The sequence below is a fragment of the Pristiophorus japonicus genome, chromosome 15 (assembly GCF_044704955.1).
Source record: "Pristiophorus japonicus isolate sPriJap1 chromosome 15, sPriJap1.hap1, whole genome shotgun sequence".
Taxonomy (NCBI): domain Eukaryota; kingdom Metazoa; phylum Chordata; class Chondrichthyes; family Pristiophoridae; genus Pristiophorus; species Pristiophorus japonicus.
Genome location: NC_091991.1, coordinates 94,969,672 through 94,983,297, shown reverse-complemented (window position 1 = coordinate 94,983,297; position 13,626 = coordinate 94,969,672). Strand labels below are relative to the sequence as shown.

General features: G+C 46.5%; 1 protein-coding gene across 1 annotated transcript in view; it reads right to left on the bottom strand.

Moving 5' to 3' along the window:
- The window catches only part of LOC139281569 (uncharacterized), a 111,181-nt gene that overhangs the window by 7,357 nt on the left and 90,198 nt on the right, over window positions 1-13,626 (bottom strand). The window contains exon 16 of the mRNA XM_070901727.1: window positions 7,923-7,947. Coding sequence (XP_070757828.1) covers window positions 7,923-7,947 — 25 coding nt within the window. The remainder of the gene's footprint in view (window positions 1-7,922; window positions 7,948-13,626) is intronic.

The following is a 13,626-nucleotide window of genomic DNA, read 5'->3' as shown; positions in this document are numbered from 1 at the left end:
GATGGGATAAAAATTGATAAAGAGGAGATACTAGAAAGGCTGGCTGTACTGAAAGTAGATTAGTCACCAGGACCAGATGGGATGCATCCAAGGACTCTGAAGGGAGTGAAGGAAGAAATTGCGAAGGTACTGGTCATAATCTTCCAATCCACCATAGACACGGGGCTGGTGCCAGAGGACTGGAGAATTGCAAATGTTACAGCCTTGTTCAAAAAAGGGTGTGAGGATCAACCCAGAAACTACGGGCCGGTCAGTTTAACCTCGGGAGTGGGGAAGCTTTTAGAAACAATAATCAGGGACAAAATTAACTGTCGCTTGGACAGGTGTGGATTCATTAAGGAAAGCCAACACGGATTTGTTAAAGGCAAATTGTGTTTAACCAACTTGATTGAGTTTTTTGATGAGGTAGACAGGGTTGATGAGGGCAATGCAGTTGACGTGGTGTACATGGATTTCTAAAAGGCGTTCAACAAAGTGCCACATAATAGGTTTGCCAGCAAAGTTGAAGCCCATGGAATAAAAGGGACAGCGGCAGCCTGGATACGGAACTGGCTCAGTGACAGGAAACGGAGAGTAGCGGTGAACGGTGTTTTTCGGACTGGAGGAAGGTATACAGTGGTGTTCCCCAGGGGTCGGTACTGGGACCACTGCTTTTCCTGATAAATATTAATGACTTGGACTTGGGTGTACACGGCACAATTTCAAAATTTGCAGATGACACAAAACTCAGAAATATAGTGAACAGTGAGGAGGATAGTGATAGACTTCAAGAGGACATGGACAGGCTGGTGGAATGGGCAGACACGTGGCAGATGAAATTTAATGCAGAAAAGTGCAAAGTGGTACATTTTGGTAGGAAGAACGAGGAGAGGCAATATAAACTAAAGGGTACAATCCTAAAGGGGGGTGCATGAACAGAGCGACCTGGGGGTGTATGTGCACAAATCGTTGAAGGTGGAGGGCAGGTTGAGAAAGCACTTTAAAAGGCTTATGGGATCCTGAGCTTCATAAATAGAGGCAAAGAGTACAAAAGCAAGGAAGCAATGATGAACCTTTATAAAACACTGTTTCGGCCCCAACTGGAGTATTGTTTCCAATTCTGGGCACTGCACTTTCGGAGAGGGTGCAAAAATGAATTACGAGAATGGTTCCAGGGATGAGGGACTTCAGTGATGTGGATAGACTGGAGAAGCTGGAATTATTCTCCTGCGAGCAGAGAAGGTTGAGAGGAGATTTGACAGAAGTGTTCAAGATCATGAGAGGTCTGGACAGAGTATTCTCCAGAGAAACTGTTCCCGTTGTTGGTGAGGCCTATAGAAGGCACAGCAGGGAGTCCGGGGCTCAGCGTCGGCGACAGGTGTGTGGAGAGGTGTTGGGAGTTAGTTGGTGAGGCCTATAAAAGGCACAGCAGGGAGTCCGGGGCCCAGCGTCGGTGAGAGGTGTGAGGAGAGGCATTGGGAGTTCGTTGGTGAGGCGTACTTGTGCAGCTACAGGGAGAAGGCAAAAAAGTAGAAAGAAATAAAAAGGTGACGTCACAGCCAAGGGGGTAAGTGATTGACTGGTGATTGGTGAGTAGTTTTTCTTTTTCTCTTCAGTGAGTAAACTTTAGCATTGTTGTTGCTTATCTAAGGGTTAAGTCATGGCAGGACAGCTCGGTCATGTGTTATGCTCCTCCTGTACCATGTGGGAACTCAGGGACGACACCAGTGTTCCTGACGACTACGTGTGCGGGAAGTGTATCCGCCCCCAGCTCCTGACGGACCGCGTTGCGGAGTTGGAGCTGAGGGTGGATTCACTCTGGAGCATCCACAATGCTGAGAATGACGTGAGTAGCACGTGTAGCGAGTTGGTCGTACTGCAGGGAAAGGGTCCACAGCCAGATAGGGAATGGAAGACCAGCAGGAAGAGCAGTGCAAGGAAGGTAGTGCAGGGGTCCCCTGTGGTCACCCCCCTGCAAAACAGATACACTGCTTTGGGTACTGTTGGGGGAGATGACTCATCAGGGGAGGGCAGCAGCAGCCAAGTTCATGGCACCGTGGCTGGCTCTGTTGCACAGGAGGGCAGGAAAAAGAGTGGGAGAGCGATAGTGATAGGTGATTCAATTGTAAGGGGAATAGATAGGTGTTTCTGCGGCCGCAACCGAGACTCCAGGATGGTATGTTGCCTCCCTGGTGCAGGACATTCTAAAAAGGGAGGGAGAACAGCCAGTTGTCCTGGTGCACATTGGTACCAACGACATAGGTAAAAAAAAGGGATGAGGTCCTATGAAATGAATTTAAGGAGCTAGGAGCTAAATTAAAAAGTAGGACATCAAAAGTAGTAATCTCGGGATTGCTACCAGTGCCACGTTCTAGTCAGAGTAGGAATTGCAGGATAGCGCAGATGAATACATGGCTTGAGGAGTGGTGCAGCAGCGAGGGATTCAAATTCCTGGGGCATTGGAACCGGTTCTGGGGGAGGTGGGACCAGTACAAACCGGACAGTCTGCACCTGGGCAGGACCGGAACCAATGTCCTAGGGGGAGTGTTTGCTAGTGCTGTTGGGGAGGAGTTAAACTAATATGGCAGGGGGATGGGAACCAATGCAGGGAGACAGAGGGAAACAAAAAGGAGACAAAAGCAAAAGACAGAAAGGAGATGAGGAAAAGTGGAGGGCAGAGAAACCCAAGGCAAAGAACAAAAAGGGCCAATGTACAGCAAAATTCTAAAAGGACAAAGGGTGTTAAAAAAACAAGCTTGAAGGCTTTGTGTCTTAATGCAAGGAGTATCTGTAATAAGGTGGATGAGTTAACTGTGCAAATAGATGTTAAGAAATATGATGTGATTGGGATTACAGAGACGTGGCTCCAGGATGATCAGGGCTGGGAACTCAACATCCAGGGGCATTCAACATTCAGGAAGGATAGAATAAAAGGAAAAGGAGGTGGGGTAGCATTGCTGGTTAAGGAGGAGATTAATGCAATAGTTAGGAAGGAAATGTGGATGATGTGGAATCTATATGGGTAGAGCTGCAGAACGTCAAAGGGCAAAAAACGTTAGTGGGAGTTGTGTACAGACCTCCAAACAGCAGTAGTGATGTTGGGGAGGGCATCAAACAGGAAATTAGGGGTGCATGCAATAAAGGTGCAGCAGTTATAATGGGTGACTTTAATATGCACATAGATTGGGCTAGCCAAACTGGAAGCAATACGGTGGAGGAGGATTTCCTGGAGTGCATAAGGGATGGTTTTCTAGACCAATATGTCGAGGAACCAACTAGAGGGGAGGCCATCTTAGACTGGGTGTTGTGTAATGAGAGAGGATTAATTAGCAATCTCATTGTGCGAGGCCCCTTGGGGAAGAGTGACCATAATATGGTGGAATTCTGCATTAGGATGGAGAATGAAACAGTAAATTCAGAGACCATGGTCCAGAACTTAAAGAAGGCTAATTTTGAAGGTATGAGGCGTGAATTGGCTAGGATAGATTGGCGAATGATACTTAAGGGGTTGACTGTGGATGGGCAATGGCAGACATTTAGAGACCGCATGGATGAACTACAACAATTGTACTTTCCTGTCTGGCGTAAAAATAAAAAAGGGAAGGTGGCTCAACCGTGGCTATCAAGGGAAATCAGGGATAGTATTAAAGCCAAGGAAGTGGCATACAAATTGGCCAGAAATAGCAGCGAACCCAGGGACTGGGAGAAATTTAGAACTCAGCAGAGGGGGACAAAGGGTTTGATTAGGGCAGGGAAAATGAAGTACGAGAAGAAGCTTGCAAGGAACATTAAGACGGATTGCAAAAGTTTCTATAGATATGTAAAGAGAAAAAGGTTAGTAAAGACAAACATAGGTCCCCTGCAGTCAGAATCAGGGGAAATCATAACGGGGAACAAAGAAATGGCGGACCAATTGAACAAGTACTTTGGTTCGGTATTCACTGAGGAGGACACAAACAATCTTCCGGATATAAAAGGGGTCAGAGGGTCTAGTAAGGAGGAGGACCTGAGGGAAATCCTTATTAGTCGGGAAATTGTGTTGGGGAAATTGATGGGATTGAAGGCCGATAAATCCCCAGGGCCTGATGGACTGCATCCCAGAGTACTTAAGGAGGTGGCCTTGGAAATAGCGTTGACAATCATTTTCCAACATTCCATTGACTCTGGATCAGTTCTTATCAAGTGGAGGGTAGCCAATGTAACCCCACTTTTTAAAAAAGGAGGGAGAGAGAAAATAGACCGGTCAGCCTGACATCGGTAGTGGGTAAAATGATGGAATCAATTATTAAGGATGTCATAGCAGTGCATTTGGAAAGAGGTGATATGATAGGTCCAAGTCAGCATGGATTTGTGAAAGGGAAATCATGCTTGACAAATCTTCTGGAATTTTTTGAGGATGTTTCCAGTAGAGTGGACAAGGGAGAACCAGTTGATGTGGTATATTTGGACTTTCAGAAGGCTTTCGACAAAGTCCCACACAAGAGATTAATGTGCAAAGTTAAAGCACATGGGATTGGGGGTAGTGTGCTGACATGGATTGAGAACTGGTTGTCAGACAGGAAGCAAAGAGTAGGAGTAAATGGGGACTTTTCAGAATGGCAGGCAGTGACTAGTGGGGTACCACAAGGTTCTGTGCTGGGACCCCAGCTGTTTAAACTGTACATTAATTATTTAGATGAGGGGATTAAATGTAGTATCTCCAAATTTGCGGATGACACTAAGTTGGGTGGCAGTGTGAGCTGCGAGGAGGATGCTATGAGGCTGCAGAGCGACTTGGATAGGTTAGGTGAGTGGGCAAATGCATGGCAGATGAAGTATAATGTGGATAAATGTGAGGTTATCCACTTTGGTGGTAAAAACAGAGAGACAGACTATTATCTGAATGGTGACAGATTAGGAAAAGGGGAGGTGCAACGAGACCTGGGTGTCATGGTACATCAGTCATTGAAGGTTGGCATGCAGGTACAGCAGGCGGTTAAGAAAGCAAATGGCATGTTGGCCTTCATAGCGAGGGGATTTGAGTACAGGGGCAGGGAGGTGTTGCTACAGTTGTACAGGGCCTTGGTGAGGCCACACCTGGAGTATTGTGTACAGTTTTGGTCTCCTAACCTGAGGAAGGACATTCTTGCTATTGAGGGAGTGCAGCGAAGGTTCACCAGACTGATTCCCGGGATGGCGGGACTGACCTATCAAGAAAGACTGGATCAACTGGGCTTGTATTCACTGGAGTTCAGAAGAATGAGAGGGGACCTCATAGAAATGTTTAAAATTCTGATAGGTTTAGACAGGTTAGATGCAGGAAGAATGTTCCCAATGTTGGGGAAGTCCAGAACCAGGGGACACAGTCTAAGGATAAGGGGTAAGCCATTTAGGACCGAGATGAGGAGAAACTTCTTCACCCAGAGAGTGGTGAACCTGTTGAATTCTCTACCACAGAAAGTTGTTGAGGCCAATTCACTAAATATATTCAAAAAGGAGTTAGATGAAGTCCTTACTACTAGGGGGATCAAGGGGTATGGCGAGAAAGCAGGAATGGGGTACTGAAGTTGCATGTTCAGCCATGAACTCATTGAATGGCGGTGCAGGCTAGAAGGGCCGAATGGCCTACTCCTGCATCTATTTTCTATGTTTCTATGTTTCTATTGGCGGAAGGGTCGGGAACCAGAGGACACAGATTTAAGGTGATTGGTAAAAGAACCAAAGGTGACATGAGGAAAAACTTTTTTACGCAGCGAGTGGTTATGATCTGGAATGCACTGGCTGAAAGGGTGGTGCAGGCAAACTCCATTGTGGCTTTTAAACAGGAATTAGATAAGTATCTGAAGGAAAAAAATTTGCAGGGCTACGGAAAAGGGTGGGGGACTGGGCCTAGCTGAAGTGCTCTTGCAGAGAGCCGGCACGGGCTCAACGGGCTGAATGGCCTCTTTCTGTGCTGTAACCATTCTCTGATTCATTCAATGATTCTAGGAGGAGGGAGAGAGAAAATGGGGAATTATAGACCAGTTAGCCTGACATCAGTAGTGGGGAAAATGTTGGAATCAATTATTAAGGATGAAATAGCAGCGCATTTGGAAAGCAGTGACAGGATCGATCCAAGTCAGCATGGATTTATGAAAGGGAAATCATGCTTGACAAATCTTCTAGAGTTTTTTGAGGATGTATCTAGTAGAGTGGACAAGGGCGAACCAGTGGATGTGGTGTATTTGGACTTTCAAAAGACCTTTGACAAGGTCCCGCACAAAAGATTGGTGTGCAAAATTAAAGCACATGGTACTGATGTGGATAGAGAACTGGTTGTCAGACAGGAAGCAGAGAGTCGGGATAAATGGGTGCTTTTCAGAATGGCAGGCAGTGACTAGTGGGGTGTCGCAGGGCTCAGTGCTGGGACCCCAGTTATTTACAATATACATCAATGATTTAGATGAAGGAATTGAGTGTAATATCTCCAAGTTTGCAGATGACACTAAGCAGGGTGGCGGTGTGAGCTGTGAGGAGGACGCTAAGAGGCTGCAGGGTGACTTGAACAGGTTAGGTGAGTGGGCAAATACATGGCAGATGCAGTATAATGTGGATAAATGTGAGGTTATCCACTTTGGTGGCAAAAACACAAAGGCAGAATATTATCTGAATGGCGGCAGATTAGGAAAAGGGGAGGTGCAACAAGACCTGTGTGTCATGGTACATCAGTCATTGAAGTTTGGCATGCAGGTACAGCAGGCGGTTAAGAAGGCAAATGGTATGTTGGCGTTCATAGCGAGGGGATTTTAGTATAGGAGCAGGGAGGTCTTACTGCAATTGTCCAGGGCCTTGGTGAGGCCTCACCTGGAATATTTTGTTCAGTTTTGGTCTCCTAATCTGAGGAAGGATGTTCTTGCTATTGAGGGAGTGCAGCGAAAATTCACCAGACTGATTCCCGGGATGGCAGGACTGACATATGAGGAGAGACTGGGTCGACTGGGCCTGTATTCACTGGAGTTTAGAAGGATGAGAAGGGAATTTCATAGAAACATATAAAGTTCTGACGGGACTGGACAGGTTAGATGCAGGAAGAATGTTCATGATGTTGGGGAAGTCCAGAACCAGGGGACACAGTCTAAGGATAAGTGGTAAGCTATTTGGGACTGACATGAGGAGAAATTTCTTCACTCAGCGAGTTGTTAACCTGTGGAATTCCCTACCACAGAGAGTTGTTGATGCCAGTTTATTGGATATATTCAAGAGCGAGTTAGATATGGCCCTTACGGCTAAGGGGATCAAGGGGTATGGAGAGAAAGCAGGAAAGGGGTACTGAGGGAATGATCAGCCATGATCTTATTGAATGGTGGTGCAGGCTCGAAGGGTCGAATGGCCTGCTCCTGCACCTATTTTCTATGTTTTTATGTTTCTATGAGACAGGAGCCTAGGAGGGATAAAGATAAAAGAAGTAAAAAGGGGGAGAAAAAAGTGTAAATAGAAGTGATTGGCTCGAGTCTGGAGTGGCAGCCAAAATGTGTATTCAAATCGACACAGGGAAATCTCAAGTTACACAGGCCTGGTAATGTGGCAATTATTAGAATACGCATATTCTGGTAATAAATGGGGAACAGAGTGCAGACAATAGCAGGTAGCCCAGAGTTACAGTCCAGAAGCTATTTGAAGGGTAGAGTATCGGAGGACGCAACGATGGAGGTATTTCAGTGAGAAAGGAGATCCAGGGGGTTTGCAGAATCAGTTGTGGGGATGTTGGAAGTCACAATAAGATACATGTGCTCTAGCCCAGGAGCATAAAACTTGAGCCAGGAACCAGACTGCTGCTGAAGCTGTTGGACCCACTCTTCTGGAGCGGAGAGTTGCATATGATTACTTTAGACCCGGTATCACCACCCATTGGTGCCCACACTGAGCCTTGGTATCACCCTTCCCTGTCCCACACCCTCCTCCCCACTTTTGTCTGCAGGTCTTACCTGTGATGCCCAAATCTTGTTCCCACTGGAGAGGGAGAAAGGAGGACATGAATTTAAAAAAAGTCAGCAACAAATACAACACAATCAATGGAGAATCAGAGTAACAGAAATACCTCAACTATAACGCAAAGTATTGGATAATCAAACCACTGTAAGCTGTTAGCACAGGAGCTCCAGTGCTCCCTCTGCAGGTAAATATTGGAATTGTCACGACAGGACCTCTAATGCTCCCTCTACAGGTAAGCATTGGGATTGTCAAGACAGGAGCTCCAGAGCTCTCTCTGCAGGTAAGTATTGGTAGGACAGGAGCTCCAGTGCTCCCTCTGCAGGTAAATATTGGAATTGTTAGCTCCAGAGCTCTCGGACAGGACCTCCAGTGCTCCTTCTGCAGGTAAATATTGGAATTGCCAGGATAGCAGCTCTAGCGCTCCCTCTATAGGTAAATATTGGAATTGTCAGGGCAGAAGGACCAGAATAATTGCAGAAAAAGCTGGAAATACTCGGCAGGTCAGGCAGCATCTGTGGAGATAGAAAAGAGTTAATGTTTCAGATCGATGACCTTTTGTCAGAACTGGGAAAAGTTAGAGATAAAGAATCATCGAAAAATTATGATACAGAAGGAGGCCAGCACTAGATCCGTAGTCTATAGGTTACAGCTCTTTAAGTGCACATCCAAGTACTTTTTAAATGTGATGAGGGTTTCTGCCTCTACCACCCTTTTAGGCAGTGAGTTCCAGACCCCACCACCCTCTGGGTGAAGACATGTTTCCTCATTTCCCGTCTAATCCTCCTACCAATTACTTTAAATCTATGCCCCCTGGTTGTTGACCCCTCTGCTAAGGGAAATAGGTCCTTCCTATCCACTCTATCTAGGACCCTCATAATTTTATACACCTCAATTAAATCTCCCCTCAGCCTCCTCTGTTCCAAGGAAAACAAACCCAGCCTATCCAACCTTTCCTCATAGCTAAAGTTTTCCAACCCAAGCAACATCCTCGTAAATCTCCTCTGCACCCTTTCCAGTGCAATCACATATTTCCTGTAATGTGGTGACCAGAACTGCACGCAGTACTCCAGCTGTGGCCTAATTAGTGTTTTATACAGTTCAAGCATAACTTCCCTGCTCTTGTATTCTATGCCTCGGCTAATAAAGGAAAGCATTCCATATTCCTTTTTAACCACCTTATCGACCTGTCCTGCTACCTTTAAGGATCTGTGGACATATACTCCAAGGTCCCTCCACATCTCTCAGTGTCCTCCCATTTAATGCGTATTCCCTTGCCTTGTTGCCCCTCCCCAAATGCATTATCTCACACATGTCCGGATTGAATCTCATTTGCCACTGACCAGTTCATCAATAACTTCCTGCAGTCTAGAGCGTTCCTCCTCACTGTCAAACACACAGCCAATATTTGTATCATCTGCAAATTTCTTTATCGTGTCCCCATATTTAAGTCTAAATCATTAATATATACTACAAAAAGTAAGGGTACTGAGCTCTGCAGAACCCCACTGGAAACAGCCTTCCAGTCACAAAAACTAGTCTTGGCTACATTGTATGCCCTTGTTTTCAATTTGATATCCTCCCTTATTTCCTTAGTTAGCCACGGATGATTATCCCTTCTCTTACAGTCTTTCCTTCTCATTGGGATATATTTTTGTTGCGAGTTAAATGTCTGCCACTGCTCATCAACCGTCCCATACTTTAGTCTATTTTCCCAGTCCACTTTAGGAAACTCTGCCCTCATACCTTTGTAGTCTCCTTTATTTAAGATCAGGACACTGGTTTGAGAACCAACTTTCTCGCCCTCCAACTGAATTTCAATTCAACCATATTATGGTCACTCATTCCTAGAGGATCCTTTATTGCGAGATCATTAATGAATCCTGCCTCATTACACAGTACCAGATCTAAGAGAGCCTGCTCCTTGGTTGGTTCTGCAACGTACTGTTCAAGGAAACTATCCCAGATACACTCTATGAACTCCTCCTCAAGACTATCCTGACCAATTTGCTTTGTCCAATCAATATGAAGGTTAAAATCGCCCATGATTATTGCTGTTCCTTTATTACAAGCCTCCATTATTTCTTGATTTATACTCCATCCAACAATGTAGCTACTGTTAGGGGGCCTATAGGCTACACCCACCAGCGACTTTTTCCCTTTATTATTCCTTATCTTCACCCAAACTGATACAACATCTTGATCCTCTGAGCCAATATTGTTTCTCACTAACGCACTGATCCCATCCTTTATTAAGAGTGCTACCCCACCTCCTTTTCCTTTCTGTCTGTCCTTCCGAATTGTCAAATACCCCTGAATATTTAGTTCCCAGTCCTGGTCACCTTAAAACCACGTCAGATCAAACCCATTTGTATCTATTTTTCTTCATCTTTCTTCATATGACAACCCCTTCATCTCAGGAATCAACCTAGTGAACCTTCTCTGAACTGCCTCCAATGCAAGTATATCCTTCCTTAAATAAGGAGACCAAAACTGTACGCAGTACTCCAGGGCTTTACCAATACCCTGTACAGATGGAGCAGGACTTCTCTGCTTTTATACTCAATCCCCCTTGCAATAAAGGTAAACATTCCATTTGCCTTCCTGATACTTGCTGTACCTGCATGCTAACTTTTTGTGTTTCATGTACAGTACAGCTACAACACTGACATCTATCCGACAATGTGGAAAACTGCCCAGGTATGTCCTGTCCACAAAAAGCAGGACAAATCCAATCCGGCCAATTACTGCCCCATTCGTCTACTCTCAACATCAACAAAGTGATGGAAGGTGTGATCAACAGTGCTATCGAGCGGCACTTACTCACCAATAACCTGCTCACCGATGCTCAGTTTGGGTTCCGCCAGGACCACTTGGCTCCAGACCTCATTACAGCCTTGGTCCAAACATGGACAAAAGAGCTGAATTCCAGAGGTGAGGTGAGAGTGACTGCCCTCAACATCAAGGCAGCATTTGACCGAGTGTGGCATCAAGGAGCCCGAGTAAAACTGAAGTCAATGGGAATTAGGGGGAAAACTCTCCACTGGCTGGAGTCATACCCAGCACAAAGGAAGATGGTTGTGGTGGTTGGAGGTCAATCATCACAGCCCCAGGACATCGCTGCAGGAGTTCCTCAGGGCAGTGTCCTAGGCCCAACCATCTTCAGCTGCTTCATCAATGACCTTCCCTCCATCATAAGGTCAGAAGTGGGGAGTTCGCTGTTGACTGCACAGTGTTCAGTTCCATTCGCAACTCCTCAGATAATGAAGCAGTCTGTGCCCATATGCAGCAAGACCTGGACAACATTCAGGCTTGGGCTGATAAGTGGCAAGTAACATTCGCGCCACACAAGTGCCAGGCAATGACCATCTCCAACAAGTGAGAGTCTTAACATTCAATGACATTATCATCGCTGAATCTCCTACCATCAACATCCTGGAGGTCACCATTGACCAGAAACTTAACTGAATCAGCCACATAAATACTGTGGCAACAAGAGCGGGTCAGAGGCTGGGTATTCTGAGACGAGTGTCTCACCTCCTGACTCCCCAAAGCCTTTCCACCATCTACAAGGCACAAGTCAGGAGTGTGATGGAACACTCTCCACTTGCCTGGATGAGCGCAGCTCCAACAACACTCGAAGCTCAACACCATCCAGGACAAAGCAGCCACTTGATTGGCCCCCCATCCACCATCTTAAACATCCACTCCCTTCACCACCGGCGCACCGTGGCTGCAGTGTGTACCATCTACAAGATGCACTGCAGCAACTCGCCAAGGCTTCTTCAACAGCACCTCCCAAACCCACGACCTAGAAGCACAAGGACAGCAGGCACATAGGAACACCATCACCTCCATTTTCCTCCTCCAAGTCACAACATCCTGACTTGGAAATATATCGGCCGTTCCAACATCGTCGTTGGGTTAAAATCCTGGAACTCCCTCCCTAACAGCACTGTGGGAGCACCTTCACCACACGGGCTGCAGCGGTTCAAGAAGGCAACAAACCATCACCTTCTCAAGGGCAATTAGTGATGGGTAATAAATGCTGGCCTTGCCAGCGACACCCACATCCCGTGAACAAATTTAAAAAAAGGAACTCCCAGGTTCCTCTGTACCTCAGCATTTTGTAATCTCTCCCCAGTTAAATAATCATTAGCTTTTTTATTTTTCCTACCAAAGTGGATAACCTCACATTTTCCCACATTATACTCCTTCTGCCAAATTTTTCCCCACTCGCTGAGCCTGTCTATATCCCTTTGTAGATTCTTTACGGCCTCCCACCTATCTTTGTATCATCAGCAAATTTGGCTACGATACACCCTTCATCCAAGTCAATAATATGAATTGTAAATAGTTGAGAGGGAAGAGGAGAGGGGATAGAGGGGAGAGTGGAGAGTGGAAGGGAAGGGGAGAGGAGAAAGGTAAGAGGAGAAAGGGGACTCTGTCCCAGTGTGATCTGTCTAGCTCTCTGTCACTGTATGATCTCCCCAGCTCTCTGTCCCAGTGTGATCTGTCTAGCTCTCTGTCCCAGTGTGACCTGTCTAGCTCTCTGTCCCAGTGTGATCTGTCTAACTCTCTGTCCCAGTGTGATCTGTCTAACTCTCTGTACCAGTGTGATCTGTCTAACTCTCTGTCCCAGTGTGACCTGTCGAGCTCTCTGTCCCAGTGTGATTTGTCGAACTCTTTGTCCCAGTGTGACCTGTCTAACTCTCTGTACCAGTGTGACCTGTCTAGCTCTCTGTCCCAGTGTGACCTCTCTAGCTCTCTGTCCCAGTGTGACCTGTCTAGCTCTCTGTCCCAGTGTGACCTGTCTAGCTCTCTGTCCCAGTGTGACCTGTCTAGCTCTCTGTCCCAGTGTGACCTGTCTAGCTCTCTGTCCCAGTGTGATCTGTCTAGCTCTCTGTCCCAGTGTGATCTGTCTAACTCTCTGTCCCAGTGTGATCTGTCTAGCTCTCTGTCCCAGTGTGATCTGTCTAGCTCTCTGTCCCAGTGTGATCTGTCTAACTCTGTCACTGTATGATCCCCTCAGCTCTCTGTCCCAGTGTGACCTGTCTAGCTCTCTGTCCCAGTGTGACTTTCTAACTCTCTGTCCCAGTGTGACCTGTCTAGCTCTTTGTCCCAGTGTGATCTGTCTAACTCTCTGTCCCAGTGTGATCTGTCTAGCTCTCTGTCCCAGTGTGATCTGTCTAGCTCTCTGTCCCAGTGTGACCTGTCTAGCTCTCTGTCCCAGTGTGACCTGTCTAGCTCTCTGTCCCAGTGTGACCTGTCTAGCTCTCTGTCCCAGTGTGATTGTCTAGCTCTCTGTCCCAGTGTGACCTGTCTAACTCTCTGTCCCAGTGTGATCTGTCTAGCTCTCTGTCCCAGTGTGATTGTCTCGCTCTCTGTCCCAGTGTGACCTGTCTAACTCTCTGTCCCAGTGTGACCTGTCTAACTCTCTGTCCCAGTGTGATTGTCTCGCTCTCTGTCCCAGTGTGACCTGTCTAACTCTCTGTCCCAGTGTGACCTGTCTAACTCTCTGTCCCAGTGTGATCTGTCTAGCCCTCTGACATGAGCCTATCTCTGGTTCCCTGTTCCACCATCAGTGATTGCTCCATCATCCACTAAACACCGCAATGGAACTCCCCCCTCAGCATCTTTTGGCTGTGTCACCACCCTTCCTTCCTTCACAAGCCTCCTCTTTGGCCTTTCTTCTTCTGC